This window comes from Rhinolophus sinicus, chromosome 18, assembly GCF_057876585.1.
Source record: "Rhinolophus sinicus isolate RSI-liver-muscle chromosome 18, RSI-T2T, whole genome shotgun sequence".
In the NCBI taxonomy this organism is placed as follows: domain Eukaryota; kingdom Metazoa; phylum Chordata; class Mammalia; order Chiroptera; family Rhinolophidae; genus Rhinolophus; species Rhinolophus sinicus.
The window spans coordinates 45,884,823-45,906,501 of record NC_142518.1 but is presented as its reverse complement, the minus strand read 5'-3'; the positions used below and the strand labels follow the sequence as shown (position 1 = coordinate 45,906,501).

General features: G+C 34.1%; 1 protein-coding gene across 14 annotated transcripts in view; it reads left to right on the top strand.

Annotated features, from left to right (window-relative positions):
* ATRX (ATRX chromatin remodeler) overlaps positions 1-21,679 on the top strand; it is a 251,334-nt gene that overhangs the window by 30,312 nt on the left and 199,343 nt on the right. For 4 of the 14 annotated variants that reach the window (XM_019716360.3, XM_019716359.3, XM_019716357.3 and 1 more), the window contains exons 2-3: positions 4,342-4,431; positions 16,655-16,767. In XM_019716360.3, the coding sequence (XP_019571919.2) occupies positions 4,382-4,431; positions 16,655-16,767 (163 nt within the window). In that variant the 5' untranslated portion in view covers positions 4,342-4,381. Of the gene's footprint in view, positions 1-4,341; positions 4,432-4,484; positions 4,526-16,654; positions 16,768-21,679 lie in introns of those variants that run through there. The other 10 variants (XM_019716363.3, XM_074323977.2, XM_074323978.2 and 7 more) reach the window with 4 other exon arrangements.

The window sequence follows — 21,679 nt, the reverse complement described above, 5'->3', positions numbered from 1 at the left end:
TGTCTCTCTCAAACATGACGTTCCAGTCAAAGACTTGGTAATATAACCAGTTTCCAATTGTGTCCCGTGACAAAGAGAACATATTCTTATTAAACTTATGCAAATAATTATATTGCCGTGAAAAATGAGAATACTCACTAAGACTTTCCAAATTTTTGAGGGATGAGGTAGGATGACAAAGATAAATGTTTCAATTCTGCTAACAAAGGTATAATTTACCAATTGCTCTAAGTCATAGGTATCTTACAAGAAAACATTTCAAGTCTGGAAAACAAAAGGTTTAAAAAGTCAGTAATATTTTAAACAAACATCATAAAAATTATAATCACTTTATGAGTTCATGCAGTCCCACATAATTCTTGTTTATCTTTTGTTAGCAGTTTTATGAAGCCATCAGTTTTTCTGTTAGAGTTCTGTAATTTTTTACCTAGTTCAGTGGTATGAGCTGAAAGTTTATTAGAAACCTGTATTTTATAGTGTCAGTCTTCTCTGTGAATCTGTGAAGATGAAACATTTGCAAAACCATCAGAGTAAGCCAATGACTCTATAAATTACAAAGACTTAAAGTACCCATGGTTAAAGATAATGCAATTGACAAGGAAATTTGTTTATGACACACAACATCTTAAGAAAATTGCTAGAATTACAAGTGAAAACATTATACCAGGATATATCAGAATTTTAGAAATTTCATATTTTTTAGAATATTTACATAAATAATATTACCCATAATAATATACCCTGGAAGTTCCTCATCACTTACTTGACAATGCTTTCCATGAAATTCAACACACAAATAAGGCTAATTAGTTTAATAATTCTCTTTTATAAGGAGAGACAATAAATCTTTTGAGGCATTTCACGGACCCTCTGGAATACCTCAGTTATTTCCAGGGCAAGGAAAAGACTTTAAAATGTGAATATTGGGAAGTTTGTAAAAAAAACATGTCAAAGATTTGGACATTTGCCTAAAAAGATCACAGATCATTATGAAACAATACCTAACTATTCATTTAACTAACCAAAGTAACAATAAAATATTTCAAAGACAAATATAGAAAGTTACTTTATTGTTAGCAAAACCAGCTTTTACTATTGAAGATACTCAGTTTTCTTAAGTAATTATGGACCTAATTAAGGCAACATAAAACACAGAAAATTATTTTGATTAAACGGAATATTTGCTTTTTAGGCAGAAAACCACAATATCTTATCAGGCGTAGACTAATAATCTAAGAAAACTTTGTCTTATTTTATTACTATTAGTTTTCGGTGTACAAAATGACATAATGATTAGACATTTGCACCCCCCACAAAGTGATAACCCCAACAAGCCTACTACCCATCTGATACCATACAAAGCTATTAAACAGTATCATTGACTATATTCCGTATGCTGTACTTTACATCCTGTGACTATATATATTTTTAATTATAGTTGACATTCAGTATTATTTTATATTAATTGCAGGTGTGCAGTCTAGTGGTTAGGCATTTATATAATTCATGAAGTGATTCCCCCCAATAAGTCTAGTACCCATCTAGTACACTATACATAGTTTTTACAATATTAGTGACTATATTTCCCATATTGTATTTCACATTCCCGTGACTATTTTGTGACTACCAATTTGTACTTCCTAATCCTTTCACTTTTCTCACCCATCCCCCCAATTCCACTCCCTTCTAGCTTGTTTGTGGATTTACTGATGGTAGCCATTCTGACAGGTGTATCTCTGATGATTCATCTTTTTTTTCCTTTCTCTTTTATTTTTCTTTTTTGTTGCACCTCTTTTCATATGTCCATTGGCCATCTGTATGTCCTTTTTGGAGAAATGTCTGTTCAGGTCCTCTGCCCATTTTTTAATTGGATTGTTTGTTTTTTTGGTGTTGAGTTGTATGAGTTCTTCATAAATTTTGGATGTTAACCCCTTATGAAATGTATCCTTAAACATAAGCATTATTTAGAAATTTTTCAGTTTTATAAGTTTATTTAAGTGCCACCATAAAGTGCATATTATTTTAAAGTTTTTTTTCTTTTTCTGTTCAGTGTTGTTTTGGGGGGTTTTGAGTAGGCTTTAGATCTGGACTGTCTAGTACAATAGCCATTAATTATCTTTACCTATTGAGCACTTGAAATGTGGCTAGTGTGAATTGAGGTGCTGGAAGTATGTTTGCACACAGGATTTTGGAGAGTTAGTACAAAAAAAATTATGTGAAATATCTCATCACTAATTCCTTTATATTGATTACATAATAAAATGATAATTTTGGATATATTGGGTTAAATAAGATATTCAAATTAACTTCACCTGTTTTTTTTTTTTTTAAATGTGGCTTCTAGAAAATTTTAAGTTATATTTCTGGTTCACATTTGTGGCTTGCATTATATATTTTTAATAGTATATACATATATATATATATATTTGTATATAATATATATATATATATATATATATATATATATATATATATATATATATTTTAACAGGACTTTATTGGGGAACAATGTATACTTCCAGGGCTTTTTTCCAAGTCAAGTTGTTGTCCTTTCAATCTTAGTTGTGGAGGGTGCAGCTCAGCTCCAGGTCCAATTGTTGTTGCCAGTTGCAGAGGGGCGCAGCCCACCATCCCCTGTGGGAGTCGAACTGGCAACCTTGTGGTTGAGAGGATGCGCTCCAACAAACTGAGCCATCTGGGAGCCCAGCGGCAGCTCAGCTCAAGGTGCCGTGTTCAATTTTAGTTGCAGGGGGCGCTGCCCACCATCCCTTGCGGGACTCGAGGAATTGAGCTGGCAGCCTTGTGGTTGAGAGCCCACTGGCCCATGTGGGAATCAACCTGCAGTCTTCAGTGTCAGGAGCAGGAACTCTAGGAGCAGGAGCTCCAACCGCCTGAGCCACCGGGCCGACCCGCATTCTATTTCTTTTGGAAAACTGATCTAGATTGCTGAGTCTGCATTCCTGTTTAGTGTTAAGTTGTATGGGTATACTATAGTTTATCTACCATTGGTGGATATTTAGAATTTTTTTCTAATTTGGTGCTATTAAAAAGTGTTGCCACGAACATTCTTAAACATGTCTCTTCGGCATTTATGCTAGAGTTGTTTCAGGTGGTCAATTTTTTATTACAAGGTAATTGTGAAATTTCTATCCATAATGGTTTTACTAATTTACACTTCCACTGGTAGTTTGATAATTTCTCCTTCCTTCATACTGGCCAATTTGTTTGTGTAGTGAACTATATAACTTAACACTTAAGTTAATAGCACAAACAAGCATTGTTAATTTTAAGTGACTATAAAATGTCAGGTTATTTTTCTCAGTTAATCTTTTGTAATAGTCAATGCACATAGCCCTTATATGGTCTGAATAAATAAAAATTGATTTTAAAATTTAGCAGCCATGCTATGTATATCCTGTTAGTAGGCAGCTGCAATTGCAACAAATGTGAAACCATTTTTAAGTGCTGTTAACTTGAACAAAATCTTATAGCATCTTTACTTGATGAAGACTGTGCTGCTATTAAAAATTATGTTTTAGAGGAATATTTAATGATACAGGAAAATATTCATAGTATATTAATTAATGGAAAAGGTTACAAAGCAGTGAAGTAATTAATGTTCAATTTTGTTAAAACCAAATGTGTGTTAACATTTTTCCATGATTATCTCTGGATAATGAGATTTTAGGTGACATTCTGTTTTGTTCTTCACACATTTCTTTATTTTCCACTTTCTATAGTGGACTTACTATCAGGGAAGGAAGGTGTTGAGGAGAGTCCTTAGCACCTGGAAGGTAAAACTTCCAGACCTGGAATATTATTAGAAAAGAGAAGTGAGTAAAGGAGCTGTAATTGTTCTCATTTAAAAAAATAAGTTAATGTTTCTTCTATTAATTATCAGGCTTTCCTTAAGATTCAAATGGAACCAAACTATATTGTTGTTTATCCATTGGTTTTTCAGCATTAGATGACGTTTTCAAAGAATGTCTCAAAATATTTAGGAATTGTCATTTAACTTCAGTAAGAGGTCCATTTTCAATTTTGTATGTTCTACTTTTGGGGAAAGACAATAGTGGAAAATGGACGCATCTCCAATCCTTTGGAATAAAATTTAGTTTGAGTTCTAGTCTTAACTTGGTTTCATTTGGAATTTACATGATGTAGTGATAAATTTGGGTTAAAATCCAGTTCTCTTGCTTTGTAACCTTTGGAAAGTTACCCAGCATCCAAGTTGCCTTTTCATCCGTGCAATGGAGACAATAATACCTAAATGAAAATCTTTATGAGATGTCTAGCATAGTGTAAGCCCTTAACAAAATTTCCTCTTTTTCTATTTTTCAGAGTGGATGCATTTAATAGCTGGAGACAGAATTGATTAGGTATGAATTTCATGAAAATAGCAGTGAATAGCTCTGATCTACATATAAAAAGGTATAGAAGTTACCATATAAGTTGATCCTAATTTTTCATACCTTCCCCCTCAGGTATCTATCACCTGGAGCATTGAGTTCACTACATTCTCAAAGTAAGCTAAACACGGTATTTTCAAAGATGGTTTGTCTGATCTGTTTATGTATCTTTTGCCTCTGACATGATGGTTTTATTGCTTGTGTAAAAAAGGTAATACTATTTCAGACCTTAATTAGCATTTGTCAAAACTCCATTTAGCTAGTTGCTTGCATTGCAGATTTTATTTGATTCACTTTTTATTGACTAGGGAGGTAACCTTTATTTTTATCTGGAGAGATTTGCTTTTTAGGACTCCCTCAAAATTGAGTAGTGGCCCACAAATTAAATGATTACCCTAATGGCTTGTAGATGGGCTTAGTTAAAGTATTGAATATTTAGCTATACAGATAGGAACACCTGACTTTGTTTTCTCTCAGAAATTTGCTTTTTCCCCTTCTTTACCAAAAGAGAAATGAGGCTCTTAGTTAAACTGGATTTAAGTACTCTTTGCATTACAATACATAAGTATATAGATTGACTCTGAATCAAATTTTGGAGGAAAATAGGTTTTGTAACAGTGGCCAAAGTAAAATTGCATTTCTAGTTCATCTGAAGGCAGTTTGTCTTTTAACTTACTTAAATCTGAATTCATTCCTTTTGAGCTAAAATGTACTTCATTGTGATAAAAACCTTCTAAAGGTTTCTTTTTTGAAAGAATTTAGTATGCTTTTGTTAGAAAATAAAGGCAGTAATACTTGTACTTACTTACTTTTTGTGTTAGAGTGACTAACTTGTATATTGAATTTAGATAAGACTTGCATTGAATGGAACAATAAATCTAAGCTTTTGAAATACTGACTGCATATTTCCCACCTCAGATCTCTAATGGTTCGAAGATAAGTTATTGATTTTCAGTTCATCTTTTTTCTTGTTATGAGTCTGGGAGTGAGGACTTCTAAGCTCCTTACGTGGTGTAGCTGACTGACTGGTTGGTTGGTTATTTATTTATTTATTTATTTATTTATTTATTTATTTATTTATTTTTAAAGATCAGCTATTCTTTTTTGTTAAATTTTTTTTGGGGGGCGCATATTGTGGAACAGTGTGTTTCTCCAGGGCCCATCAGCTCCAAGTTGTCCTTCAGTCTAGTTGTGGATGGTGCAGCTCATCTCCAAATCCAGTCGCCATTTTCAATCTTAGTTGCAGGGGGCACAGCCCACCATCCAATGCAGGAATTGAACCGGCAACCTTGTTGAGAGCTTCCACTCTAACCAACTGAGCCATCCGGCCGCCCCAGCGGCAGCTCAGCTGCAGCTCATTGTCGTCAATCTAGTTGTGGAGGATGCAGCTCACTGGCCCATGTGGGAATCGAACTGGCAACCCGGTTGTTCAGAACTCGTGCTCTAACCAACTGAGCCATCCAGCCGCCCGGTTATTTTTATTTTTAAATAAACGGACCTAATGTGACATGCCATAGCTGTCTGTAGCTTTATTTTTGGTGCTTTCCTTTGTTTGAAATGCTTGTGTAACACCATTGAGATCTTGGTCTTTGTGAGGATCAGGTTCTAATTTCAGTTGGAAGTTTTTAGGAATTGTTTTAAAAATGATTTGTTTCCCTTATTGTTATGCTGCTGCATTCAAATAAGCACAGTGACTTAAGCATGAGCAGTAAGACTAGAGAACGCAATTTTGTGTGTTCCTAAAATGTTATTAAGTAATTAAATTAAAAAACCAATGAGTGTATATAAAACAAAAAACGTAACAATGAACAAAGATGCAAAATTCCGGAAAAATATGCTGTGGTAACTGAAAACACTCTTATGGACATCTTAGTTTATCTTTAGTTCTTGTAAGTATTTTGAGTTTTGAGAATTATCTATTAGGGTAACTGCTTTTCTATTCATTAAATTATATTAGTCACTGTGCCTTGAGTTCCCCTAAGGGATGCAGTGTAAGGTAGGCTTTGGTTGGAGACAGAATTCCTGATTTTCCACTTAGTTGCAAGCGTAAAACTCCTTGTTGCTTTTAGCAAGTAAGTGCCTTTCTGAGCCTCAGTTTCCTATAATAAAGTTCTCATGAGGTTTATTTTCCAATTACAGTTGACATTCAATATTATATTAGTTTCAGGTGTACTCATGAGGTTTAAATCAGGCCAGTGTGTATAAAATACACATGCTAAAATTTGGTAAGGTTATGTAAGGAAACCCAAATCATGTGGTTCTACTAAGAAAAATTCTGCCATTTACACTAACAGCTGCCCTGCCAGTGGTTGATATTCTGTGGCATAGTAGAAACCTGTATGAGCCTATGTCACATTTGGGAGTGAAATCAAGACAAAAATATTAAATAGGCAATTATTAGACTTTATTTTATATGCTTACATAGTTAACACCTGGCAGCTTTTGAAAGGATTTCTTATAATTTCACTTGAATAAGGACATAAGTTAGGAGATTTTTAACACTTTAGTGGGTAGTAAAATTTTGTAAATAAAGGAGGTGTTGAAAGAATCTTTTGGATTAATGAAAAGTCTATTGTCAATTACTGTTTAATTTGTAAGTGAAGTTATAGATATTAACAAATAAATGAATTGTACATTTTATAATGCATTATAAACAAAATTTTAAAACTATAGAAACGTATATATGAGTAATTTTTTCAATGGAAGTGATTAACTTGAAAAATGTTAGGAAAATGATTTTTCAGCTTGTAACTCAGAGTCATACATGTCCAGACTTCACTTATGAAATGTAAAAGAAAATTCTAAAATTAAAAAAGAAAACAAAACTTTTCCAGCATGAAAGCAGTGAATTTATTATGTCACAGAAAGCTCAGAGAAAAAAATATCATCTATAATCTTACCAGCTATATAGTACCCATTATTAACATTTTGAGTATATTTTATTTCTATATACATATTTTAATGTATTTTTAAACATAGTTGTCATCATATTTCATGTATAATTTATAGCCTGCTATTTTTGGTTAGCATTGTAGCATGAACTATTTTTCATACTGTAACTGCACTTTCTGAATTTTTTTAATGGCTGATATGATGTCCTATGACTTTTATTCATACCTGTTTACTTAGTCATTATTGGTACTTTTTAATTTATAGTTTTTGCTTTTGAAAATAACTCATTGACCAATATCTTTAGTGATTATAGTTGTTTATTTGAAATTACTTTCTTTGTACAAATAAAAAGAGACAGAATTATTTGAGATAAGATTATAAGGCTTACTGCCAAGTTGTTTTCTAAATCCTTATATTACCAATGGCCCTATGTGAGAGTGAATTTCATAGCACCTTATCCTACAGTGAGTAGTCATTTTTCCATTAAATATTTGATAGGTTAAAAAAAGATCACATTTAATACTTTTTACAGGATTTAATAAGTTTCATATTTGTTCATGTATTTTCATTTACTTTTAAATGAAAATGGTTACAATATTTTCAAAAGTTTCTGTAAGGGGATCAGAGCAAAGTAATGTGTTTTAGATGGTTTTAGTTATTTTTTGGTTAGCACAAATACATTTGTCTCTACTAACCAAAGGGTTGATCCTAATTAAGTCAACACTTGAAAATAGTTGCATGTAAAATGTTTGTGATAGACATAATTGAACACACAGTAATTATATGAAAAAAAGAAGCATTATGGAGATTTGCTTATTCTCAACGTGTTTATTTTAACAGCTAAATCTTCTCTAAAGTGATGGTGGAATTTTTGTTTTTTGATTTTACTTAAACTCATTATTTATTTATTTATTTATTTATTTATTTATTTATTTATTTATTTATTGGGGTGACAATTGTTACTAAAATTACATGGATTTCAGGTGTACAATTCTGTATTACATCATCTATAAATCCCATTGTGTGTTCACCACCCAGAGTCAGTTCTCCTTCCATCACAATATATTTGATCCCCTTTACCCTCATCTCCCACCCCCCACCCCCCTTACCCTCTGGTAACCACTAAACTATTGTCTGTGTCTATGAGTTTTTGTTTCTCATTTGTTTGTCTTGTTCTTTTGTTGTTTTTGGTTTATATACCACATATCAGTGAAATTATATGGTTCTCTGCCTTTTCTGTCTGACATGGTGGAATTTTTATTACAACTTTTCATAGATCCTGGTATAGGTGATGTTGTTAATAATACATTTCATTATTGATTTCCTATCTTCTTCTGCTTTTCTCATTGTGCTCTCCTTCTCATCCCATTCCTGATGTTGAACAATGCACCATTTGTAAAGTGGAAGACAGTCTGAGTTTTTCTGCCATCGGGTGTAGTTTCAAGAACTTCTCTCCCAGTTTACAAGAAAACTGTTTTCAGAGTGCTCTTGGTTTTTATGGTGAAAGATTTGCTGTCAGAAATGAATTTGGCCTGGCCATTGTGCCCATTTTTTTTTACAGTGTCACTCCTAGTCCTGCTTCCTTCTTATAGCCATCAAAGTCAGTAATCTTCCTTTATGTAGTCATCAAAACCATTTTCCTACCAGCTGCTGAATGGTAGCGATGGTGGGTAATGGGGCACAGGGTCTGGTGGGAAGCAGAGCACTTGGTCCTAGGAGATGCCCTTTGCCTAACCCATTCTCACTTTTGCCCCATATTCCCCTGGCCCCGGATAGGCAAACTAGCTCTACTCAGGATTCACGGGACTCCTTGGGCATGTCCTGCAAGCCAAGTTGCTTTATTATTGAAATATTATGCTAATGAAAAATTAATTATATTTCCTTCAGATTTTTAAATTAAATTACTAGACTGTTGTAGATGAAGCTAAAGTCCCATTTGAACGTTTTTTTTAATCGATATTTATTCATGTGGCTTCAGTTCATTCATTTAACTGCTGCATAGTATTCCATTATGTGAATATATAATCTAACATTCGTTTTTATGGATAATTAGGTTATTTCCATTTATTTTCTCTGGTACAAATGGTGCTGCAGTTCGTACATGGCTTTGCTCATATCTTGAGTGGCCATGTGCAGTACCAACTTTCTTTTAATATATGCCTGATAATCAGATGGCTTTTTAAAAATTTACCATTTTAACCATTTTTATTGTGTACAATTCAGTGGTATTAAGTACATTGGCAGTCTTGTGTAACCATCATCACTCTCCACTTCCAGAACTTTTCATCATCTCCAAAGCAGAAACCCTGTACCCATTAAGCAATAATTCTACCTGCTCCTCCAGCTCTCTATTCTACTTTCTGTCTCAATGAATGTGACTTCTGGGAATCTCATCTACTGTTTCCCCGAAAATAAGACCTAGCCGGACAATCAGCTCTAATGCGTCTTTTGGAGCAAAAATTAATATAAGAGTGGGTATTATATTAGCCCGGTATTATATTATATTATATTATATTATATTATATTATATTATATTATATTATATTATATTTATTATATTATATTATATTATATTATATTATATTATATTATATTATATTGCACTGCACTGCACTGCACTGCACTGCACTGCACTGCACTGCACTACACTACACTACACTACATTACATTACATTACATTACATTATACAAGACCTGGTCTTTTACTATATTATATACGACCGGGTATTACATTATATTATATTACATTATATTATACCCGGTCTTACAGTAAAAGAAGACTGGGTCTTATATTAATTTTTGCTTCAAAAGACACTGTCATGCCGGGTGTCATGCAGGTTCCGCATGGTTCCGCTCCTCACATAAGAACGCAGGATATGGCGAGGCCAAAAAGGAACACCCATGGAGCCATAGATAGGGGAGTCATACCACTATAGTCTCACTGGCGGCTAGGTTGGAGACACAGGAAGCAGGAGCTACACGATCCGCAACCTGCCGTCCACTTTTCCACCAATCAACCTCACTTGCTAACTGCAATCCGCTCTTGCTAGCTCAGCCACTATCTTCTTGCTAGCCCCCATTTGCTGCTAGCATAACCACGGCAGTTATATTAGTGGCCACTTGTTACAGCTGACGGCCAACTAGCCACAGCTGATGGCCATCCAATCACAGTTGATGGCCATTTACTACCTGAGCCAGCACCTTTCCGCGTGAGGGCGAGAGCCTGGAAACTGTACTCCTGGCTCTGTCCCCACAGACGCATTAGAGCTGATTGGCTGGGTATTATTTTCGGGGAAACATGGTAAGTGGACTTATATAATATTTGTGCTTTTGTTGTGTCTGGCTTGATTCATTTAGCATAATGTTTTCAAAGTTCATCTATGTTGTAGCATGTATCAGAATTTCATTCCTTTTTAGGGAATATCCTTTCTTTTATCCCATGTATATACTATGTTTTATTTATTCATTCATCTGTTGATGGATAATTTGGTTATCTTCACTTTTTGGCTCTTGTGAATGATGCTGGTATGAACACTGGTGTACAAGTATCTGAGTTCCAGCTTCATTTCTTTTCGATATATATTTAGAAGTGGAATTGCTGGATAGCATGGTAATTCTATGTTTATCTTTTTGAAGTACCACCATACTGTTTTTCTGCAGTGGGTAGTGCACCATTTCATATTTCTACCAGCAACATACCCAGGTTCCTGTTTCTCTACATCCATACCAATACTTGTTATTTTTTGATAATAGCCTCCTAATGGGTGTGAAGTCGTATTTCATTATGGTTTTAATTTGTATTTCCTTAATAATTAGTGACGTAGAGCATCTTTTTGTGTGCTTATTGGACATTATGTCTTCTTTGGAAAAATGTCCATTCAAGTCCTTTGCCAATTTTTGAATTTGGTTGTTTTTATTTATTTTTTGTTTGTTTTGATTGTTGAATTTTGCAGAATTTCTTTATATATTCTGGATATCAATACCGTTCCACATACATGATTTGGAATTATTTTCTCCCATTCTTTGGGTTGTCTTATTCACTCTCTTGGTAGTGTCCTTTGATGGACAAAAGTTTTTCATATTGGTGAAATCCAGTTTATCACTTTTTTTCTTTTGTTGCCTGTGCTTTTGGTGTCATAAGACACCAAACTCTTCTAAGAGTTTAATAGTTCCAACCTCTCTTTAGATCTTTGATGCATTTTGAGCTAATTTTTGTATGTGGTATTAGGCAAGAGTCCAACTTCATTCTTTTGCATGTTTTATATCCAGTTTTCCTAGCAGTATTTCTTAGAAAAGACTTTCCTTTCCTCATTGAATGATCTTGACACTGTTGTTGAAAATCAATTGACCATATATATGCAAGGGTTTATTTCTGGGTTCTTTACTCCATTGGTCGATATGTTTGTGCTTGGTCCAGTACCACAGTATTCTGATTATTTTGGCTCTGCAGTTAGTTTTGGAAATCAGGAAGTGTGAGTTCTCCAACTTCACCCATCCCACAATTGTTTGGGCTATTCAGGATTTCTCACGATTCCTCATGAAATTTAGGATGGGATTTTCTATTTCTGCAAAAATTGCTGTTGGGATTTTGATAGGAATTGAATTAAATCTGTAGATCAGTTTGGGTAGTATTGTCATCTGAACAATATTGATTCTTCCAATCCATGAACACATGGTAGCTTTTCATTTATTGGTGTCTTTAATTTCTTTCAGCAATAAAAACATTGCTGTTTTACAGTTTTCAGTGTATAAGTCTTTTACCTCCTTGGTTAAATTTTTTCTTAAATATTTAATTCTTTTTGATGCTATTGTAAATGGAATTATTTTCTTAATTTCCTTTCTGGATTGTTAATTGTTGGTTATTGAATTGCAACTGATTTTTTTAAAAATTAAAGTTGATTTTTACATGTTGATTTTCATATTCACCAAGCATGTTTATTAACTGTTTAAGAATTTTTTGGTGATATCCTTGTTTTCTGTATAGCAATAATGATGTCATTCCTGAGGACATTTTGAGAACTCGCTTCTTGTAATCAATTTAGAAGTCATGTAAGAAAATAAATGTCATCTGTGAACAGAGATAATTTACTATTCCTTTCCAATTTGGGTTATAATATGCTATTAAACAATCATGAAGTGAACAAGAAATTTTAATTACCATTGATTTTTCTGTAAAAAACATTTTGGTCAATAGACCCTTGATCATATACCCAAATTTCCAAGACTCCATGTGGTTCATTTCTGTTTTAAAGACAGTAGCCCATCTATGGGAGCAGGTAGATGAATGGGTGAAAACAAAACAAAACAAGAAATAGTTTTGTAAGATGTTACCATTATGGGAAACAGGGTAACAGATACACAGTATCTTTCTACAACTGTATGTGAATCTACAATTACCTCAAAACGAAAAGTTTAATAATAAAAAAAAAAGGCTGGTTCCTTTACGCATATAATTATCAAAACTTATAGTGCAAGTGAGGTGAAATACTAATATTTGGAACTCCACAATTCCTCATGGGAAAAAAATTTCTATCTATCTATCTATCATCTATCTATCTATAAAACATTCAAGGAAGGAACATGGCCCATAGTTAAAAACACTGACAATTAGGACTCAAAACTTGTCTGAATCCATTCATTAATGATGTGACTGGCTTGCTTATATTAGGAATTTAGAATTTTTTTTTGGGTCCACTTGCAGATAGGCAGGTCAAACCTCATAGGTTATCTACATCTAGCCCACATTGTAATAGTGTGGCTGTGAACATGAATGCGGAACACGTTCTTTAGTGGAGATTTTTAACCACTTCTATTTTGTTTTTAAATTAGTTTTTATTGGGGAGTATTGGGGAACAGTGTGTTTTTCCAGGACCCATCAGCTCCAAGTCAAGTCATTGTCTTTTCAATCTAGTTGTGGAGGGCACAGTTCACTGGCCCATGTGGGAATCCAACCAGCGACCTTGTTGTTATGAGCACTGTGCTCTAACTGAGCCATCAGGCCGCCATTAACCACTTTTTTAAAGGATCATTTAAAGGACTTCTATCTAGAACCCAGAGTTAAGAAATATATAGTACTAGTTGAGTCAGTTTCACATTTTGGTAGAGGGAGGAAGTGAGGGTCAACTATGTCTGGATTTTTAAAACCACTTTTAGTGGTTCACAACTGTAAAATTGATAAGGTAATGTGGACAGTTGTGCCCGCATTCTTCAGTTTGCAAAAGGATTGAGTACTGCCTTTTATGCAGTTGGTTTTGGTGTGTTTAAAATATTTCCACAAATAAGACTTAGACAATTCCAAGGACCATTTCTAAGGTAACTCTAGAAATGAGGCAGACTTTTAGCTGACGTTAGAGCTTTTATATGCAAATGAGTACTTCCCTTCTAAGCAATCACTCAGGGAGGCCATACTGATAGCATTGATAATGTGTTTCTTGAGGACATTTTGAGAACTCGCCTTTTGTAACCAATTTAGAAGTCACACGTAATAAAATAAATCTTCAGGAATGCTTTGGATTTTGGCAAAAACTAATTTTACCCAACTAGATAATCTTTCATTATGTAATATGTTTGATTCTAAATGACATTTGGCTATTTCCAAAAATCATATCCACCCTCAGATTTTTCAAATGAATGGGCAATTTTTTTTTTAATTAAAGTTTATTGGGGTCACAATTGTTGGTAAAGTTTAACATAGCTTTCAGGTGTACAGTTCTGTAATACATCATCTACATATCACATTGGGCAAAATTTTTTAAGTATCAAATTTTTTTCACCATTGTGCTTCTACCTGATCTCATAATTTATAGTATAACACATACATATTTATGCCTAAAAATGCTGTACTTTACAAAAGAAAAATGTTCTGATTGAATTGTTTAAATTTTTGTGTGTGGTGGTACTAATAATGGGCTGCACTGATTTATCCGTAGTCCTGAATTTGGCAAGCTGCAGCATGAATTCAAGTGATAGTTAAGCTGGCTTTGTGGTTGGATTGCTGTGAGTTACAGGAACGAGTGGGACAGTCATCATTCTGCTGGTTAAGTGTACTCCTTTCACTTCTAAACAATTTTTTTTGCTTGTTGGTAATCTGTTGATGCTATGAGATGTAGAATGACATCTTTCATTCTTTAAAATTTTGGTTACAAGGAATTTTGTGTGCTGTGGGTTGACATGTAGCATCATTTCCTCTGGTTTCATTTTCTAATTTAGGATTAAGGACACCGAGTGACTTGATAACTTTTTTCCTTGTACATCTGACTCTTTTCCAAAGGAATGTTATAGCAAAAAGTAGAAATCCTATCCTCTTGGTACCTTTATTCTAGAGGCGAGTTTGTTTCAAAATTTTGTAAAACAACCCTCTCCACCAAAATAAAACAACCAAAATCTCCCACACAATCTCTGGTTGCAGTATGTCTGTTATCTCATTTCTTTTTCTTTCCCTATATACCTTGTGCTCTTCCTGACCAAACAGCAAAATAGCCCTGGGGCCCAGTGCCCCAGTGCTTGAATGGGGGTTGTGCCTGGCTCAGCAAGGCCTGATAAATCGCTTACCTGATTCACATTGTTTTAATGTTCATTTTGTTGATTCTAAGTGAAGTTTGAGTAATTTTTTTACTAATTTTTTTGTTAGTTGTATTCCCTTTAAAAACTGTTTTTTATTAATTTACTAGGAATTTAGTATTTTTTTTAGTAAGGGTGTTTTATTTCTTTGTTTTCAAGTTTGTCTTTTAAATTTTGATTATTTTTTGGAGGGTGTATATGCAAGTTTTATTTTTTGTGTAAATAGATATGTATATTTTTGAATTTCTTCCTCTTTTTCACCTTTTTTATTAAGATAAAATTCACCATTTAAACCATTTAGAATACAATTCAGTGGATTTCTTAAAAAAGTAAATTCACCATATTGTACAACTGTCACCACTTTCTAATTCGAGAACATTTTCATTGCGCCCAAAAGATAGCCCATACCTCCCAATTCTGTTCTTCCTACATCCCTTGGAAACCACGAATCTACTTTTGTCTCTGTGGATTTGCCTATTCTGGACATTTCATATAAATGGAGTCATCCAGTATGTGTGATATTTTGTTTTTGCTTTCTTTAGCATGTTTTCAAGGGTCATCCATGTTTTATATCATGAATGGTATTTCATTCCTTTTTATTGGGGTAAAATATTCCGTTGTTTATTCATTAGTTGATGGACATTTGAGTCCTTTCCACTTTTTGGCTATTATGAATATTTCTGCCATGAATATTTATGTACAGTCTCTTTTTTGTGTGTGGGCATATGTTTTCATTCTTTATCCAAGAGAATGGAGTGGAATTGCTGGGTCATTTGGTAACTCTATGTTAACTTTTTGAGTTACTACTAAACTTTTTTACAGTGACTACACCATTTTACATTCTCACTAGTAATGCATGTGTGTTTCAATTTCCCTATATCCTTGCCAACCCTTGTTTTTCATTTTGAAAGTTCTTCATTCTAATGAGTGTAAAATAGTATTTTATTGTGGTTTTGATTCACATTTTCCGAATGAGTAATAATCTTGAGCATTTTTTGTATATATGCTAGCCATTTGTATAACTTATTTGGAGAAATGTATGACTGAGTCCTTTGCCCAATTTTAAATTGGGTGTTTTGTCTTTTTATTGTTTAATTGTAAGAATTATTTATATTATTAAAACTTTTAAAGGTTATATATTATAAACTGGCTTTTAAAACCCTTTTCTCTTGATACACAAAAGTTTTGAATTCTGATGAAGTCAATTTTATCTATTTTCACCTTGCTTTAAAGTTTAGGAAATATTTTATTAGAAATAAGGTGTATGTTTTTTTTTGCATTTTGAAACGTTTAACTTTTTATAACCTGTTACATAACTTAACAGGATATACTGTAATAATTTAGTTACATAAATATTTCCCTGAAAATCTGTGAGCTCTTCTAAGTCCTGTTCTATGTTTTAATTATCTTTGTATCAGTCATTCATACAATTATTCTGTGCCAAGCAAAAGATAGAGTAATAAAAAAAAATACCAAAAGACTTCCATAGATAAGTGCTCAGTAAACACATTTGATAAATTACTGAATTATTATTTTAAATGATATAAAGCAAAATCACATCAGCATTTTATTTAAATTATATTTTGTTCCTAACTATACAGGTACACTGTGTTACTCATGTTTTCATATCCTCAGAGAAATAAATAAAATTCATATCCTTTAATTTTTATTTCATATATGCACTATTTTAGACAACTTACAGTATAGACATAGTTTCAGTTTGTTAGAACTTTACATTTAATTAAATACATGACAGTCTAATTAAAGACATTCTTTACATTTTGTTTTTGTAGTGAAAGCAAATTGAATACACTGGTGCAGAAGCTTCATGACTTCCTGGCACACTCATCAGAAGACTCTGAAGAAACAAGTTCTCCTCCAAGACTTATGATGAACCAAAGCACAGGTAAATTGAAAAAGGATGTGCAATATCTTCTAATCTGTTTTTCATTTATTTTTTGGGGTGAGCAGCTATTAAAGGCTTTAATAGACCCCCTGTATCTAGTATTTACATAATTTCTGATATTGGAGATTTTATAATAATTTAGATAAGTGATAATGTAAGGTTTTCTGGTTATAGGTGCTTAGAGAAGGATGTGCTTCCGGTTTTATGTGTAATGGAAATGTCTTATAGAGAGGGTGAAGAATATTGACTGAAAAATAGGTAATATTAGAAAAAGTGGGAACAGTACAGAGATACGTTGTCCTAGCAGTTATTCATGTATTATGAGTTAAATTTTTATGTTGTTCGATAACTTCTCTGAATAGATTTGGTGCATGTTTTCAAATTATGAAAACACTTTAACCTCTCTCTACCTCCCTTTCTCCTTTTTTAAAGTATCCTTTATCTTGTGATGATTACCATGACTTGTTTTGAGGATTTCACAGATAGCTACATATATAAAAGCTGAATACACACATGGGCATGCACACACAAACACAATATGTACAAAAAGTGTAAGAGAGTTAGATCACAGTGAAAAGTTAAGCCATATGTATAATTAGAATTCTAGAAAGAGAGAAGAGGTAGAATGGATCAGAAGCTGAATTTGAAGATTGGCTGAGAGCATTTTCTAAAAGTGATGAAAGACATCAAGCCACAGATTCATGAAAGTCTGAATCCCAAGCAGAATAAATATAAAGAAAGCTAAAACTAGGCATATCATAATTGAACTCCTAAAGTACAAAAACCAAGAGAAAAATCTTATAGGCAGTCAGAGGGAAAAATGTCATTGCTTTCAAAGGAACAACAATAACACTGATAGGAAGCTAGATGACAAGGAAATGATTTCTTTAAAGTGCCAAATGAAAATAATTGCCAACATAGCGCTATAGCTATGTATGTTCAGTGAAAACGTCTTTCAAAAGTGAAGTTGGAATAAAGACAAACAGAAAGCGATAACTTGATGTTAGCAGACCTACAATAGAGGAAACACTAAAGAGTTTTATTAGATCAGAAGGAAAATAATTTGAAATGTCAATACCAAAACACAGGAAGTAATGAATAGCAATGGGAAGGGTAAACAGATGGGTAAAACTAAATATGTATACATATTTATCTAATCCACAGTTTCTATTCTTAATTCACAAATTGCCCCAACTGTGTTTTTATAGGTAAGTCCAGGATCCAGTTGAAGATCACACATTGCATATAGTTGTCTCTTGAGTCTTTTTAAATCTCAAATAATTTTTCTGTCTGTTGGAACCATGACATTTGGTGATTGTCCCTCAGTGTGGATTTGTTTGGTTAGTTATAATTAGATTCAGGTTATTTTTGGCAGGATTACATAAGTGGTGTTATGTTCTTATCAGTACATTGTTTCACAAGGCGCACGATTTTTCCTTTTATTGGTGATGTTAACTTAGGTTACTTGATTATGGTTGTTTTGCTATATTAATCCACTATAATTTATTTATTCCTTTGTAACTAATAAGTAATTTGTTGGAGATTACTCTGAAACTATGTAGATATTCCTTTCATCATCAAAATTTAATTTATGTATTTTCTATTGCAAATTACCACGAACTTTGCAGCTTAAAACAATCCAAATTTATTAGCTCACTGTAAATAACTTCTGTAGGTTAGGAGTCCAGTGGGCTTTGCTGGGCTTTGCTCAGGATATCACAAAACCAAAGTCAGTGTCAGTAAGACTAAGTTCCTTTCAAGAGGTTCTGGAAAAATCCATTTCCATTGCTAATTGAGGTTGTTGGCTGAATTCAGTTCCTTGTGGTTTTAGGTCTGAGGTCCCCAGTTTCTTGCTGGCTATTGGTCAAGAGTCTCTCTCTCAGCTCCTTCAGGCTGTTCGCATTTCTTCTCACATGGCCTTCTTCATCTTCACACCCAGCCACGGCACATGGAGCTTTTCTCATGCTTTGAATCTCTCTGACTTACCCTTTTGCTTGCTTCTTCTCCCACATTTTGCCACCAGCTGGGGAAATTTTTCTGCTTTTCAGGACTCACGTGATTAGATTAGGCTCCCTTTCCTCTTACCTTCCTTCTATAACCTCTCAGTTTTAAAGTCAACTGTGCCGTTTTTCATAGCATAATCACAGGAGTGATATTTCCTCATAATTCACAGGTTCTGGGGATTGGGGGCATGAAATCCTGGGACAACTCACAGAAATTCTGCCTACCACACTATCCACTCATGATTTCATGCCTGAATGATATATTACAAAATGGTGGTGTTCTAATCTATCATTCCTTCTGTGTTTTAGTTGGTATATTACTATAAGGAAAGATTCTCCCCCATGGATATTCACTATCATTTATTTCAATGCTCAAATGTACCAGTCAGTATTGGCTAGTGGGAACCCATTCTGTATGGTTCCTGCTAACATTTTCACGGTTCCTGCTAACATTTTCACAAAGTTTCATGATCCTTGAGCACTTCCTTACTTACCGCCCTCACAAGATGTTCTGTGTTTACTTTGCACTGTCCCTTCCCCAGCCCTGGAATCAGTTATTTCTCCAAGGAGTTCTGATTCCCTTTAGTGGGATGTAGTATTTAGAAAGTAAGATCCGGGTGTATGATGTGCCCATTGCCAGCAGGATGTCTGTGCTTCCAGGTCCTTTCACAGAGAAAGCCAACATATTTTCATGAGTTGATATTGATGCTTTTAATTCTAATTTGATACCACAGACTTCATTTTAGCCTTCCTCTTTTCATATTTTAACTTCTTTCTCCAATAGAAAGAAACCTGGATCCCATTATACTCAATTTATGTACTCATTTGCTCGGTCCTCATTGTACCCATCTAGTTTTCAAATCTGCTAACCATACCATCACAATAAAGAAAACCTAACTAGCATTAAATATTTGTTTAAAGTTCTTTTTATTTTTAGAATGGAGTTATATTGTCAGACTTCTGTGTTTTGTAGTCTGTTGGGAAGTTCTACTTCTGGTAGTGGCAGAGTAGCTCCATTTAGACAAGATATTTCCCATAGCTACCAATTGTAAACTCTGTCCAATATACTGAAGACTGATATGAAGGAACTGAACAGTGACAAAAAGCAGACACAAACTGGGGGGGAGTTGATACAGCATCTTTAGTAAAGTGAGGGGGGCGGGTCCCACCTAAAAGAGAGCTACAGATTGGGAGTTCCAAAATCTGCAAAAGTGATCGTATCTCTGGTTGAATTGCTCAAGTGCAGTCCACGTTCCAGGCATCCCAGTTACGTCTAAAAGAACAGAACAAAGCTTTCAGCTGCTTCGACTATAGGGTAGAATGTTTGGGGTTTCAGTTTAGCTAAGTTAACTGTTAACAAAAATGCCACCTCTTTGGAAGAATATAATGGAATGCAATGTCTCCACTTTACCTTTCAAAATGTTGAGTATCCAACATAGATGAAGAAAGAGGAAATGTGACCCATGCTGAAAAGGAAAGGCAGTCAATAGAGACCAAACCACAGATGACTCAAATGTTGAATTTAGCATACAAGAATGAATATTTATGTTCAAAGGACAAATAGGAAATCTCAGCACAGATATAGAATCTTTAAAAAAACCAATTTGAAATTCTAAGACTGAAAAATGTAATTTCTGAATAACAAATCATTGTTTGTACTTAATAGATTAGTAGTAGCAGTAGAAGTATCAGTAAATTTGATGATATAAACTAATAGAAATTATCCAATCTGAGAATAGAGAACAGAAAAATAAAAGTTTATAGAACATTTGCTCTTCAAATCCTTTCCCCAATAAAACTGTATAGTTAACATCCTGACACATGCAAAGGATAAGAATGTTTAGTCCATACTCAGGAAAAAAAGTCAGTAGAAACTCTGAGAGGGACCAGTGTTTTGTAGTTATCCACATACTAATCTTGCACATACTTTGTTAGATTTTTACATAAGTGCTTTGTTTTTTTTTTACTAGCCTTTCTTAAGTTTGGTTAACTTTTTTTTATTGGGGAAAGATTACAGGACTTTATTGGGGAACAGTGTGTACTTCCATGCCTTTTTTCCAAGTCAAGTTGTTGTCCTTTCAATCTTAGTTGTGGAGGGTGCCGTTCAGCTTGTTGTCCTTTCAGTCTTAGTTGTGGAGGGTACAGCTCAGCTCCAGGTCCAGTTGCCATTGCTAGTTGCAGGGGGTACAGCCCACCATCCCATGTGGGAGTTGAACCGGCAACCTTGTGGTTGAGAGGATGCGCTCCAACCAACTGAGCCATCCAGGAGCTCAGCAGCAGCTCAGCTCAAGGTGCCGTGTTCAATCTTAGTTGCAGGGGGCGCTGCCCACCATCCCTTGCGGGACTCGAGGAATTGAACTGGCAACCTTGTGGTTGAGAGCCCACTGCCCATGTGGGAATCGAACCGGCAGCCTTCGGAGTTAGGAGCATGGAGCTCTAACCGCCTGAGCCACCGGGCAAGCCCTGCTTCGTTTTTTTTGGTGCTGTTTTAAATTACCTTGCATTTAAATTTCAGATTCAATTGTTCATTACAAGTATATTGGAATTAAATTGTCTTTTTTATTCTGTGAAGTTGCTCTAGAAAGCTTTTTTTTCCACCTTGTTGATTCCATGGGATTTTCTACTTAATCTTGTTGTTTGCAAATAAGATCAGTTTTATTTCGTCCTTTCCATCTGTGTGCCTTTTAATTCATATTGAAGAAGAATGGCGGTAGCAGACATCCTCTTGTTGTTTCTGATCTTAGTGGGAAAGCATACAGTCTTTCTCCGTTAAGTGTGATGTTTCCTATATATGTATTTGTAAATGTTCTTTATCAAATTGAGAAAGTTCCCTTCTATTCCTAGTTTTCTAAGAGTTTTTATAAATTGACATTTTATTGAGATACTTTTAGATTAATATGCAGTTGTAA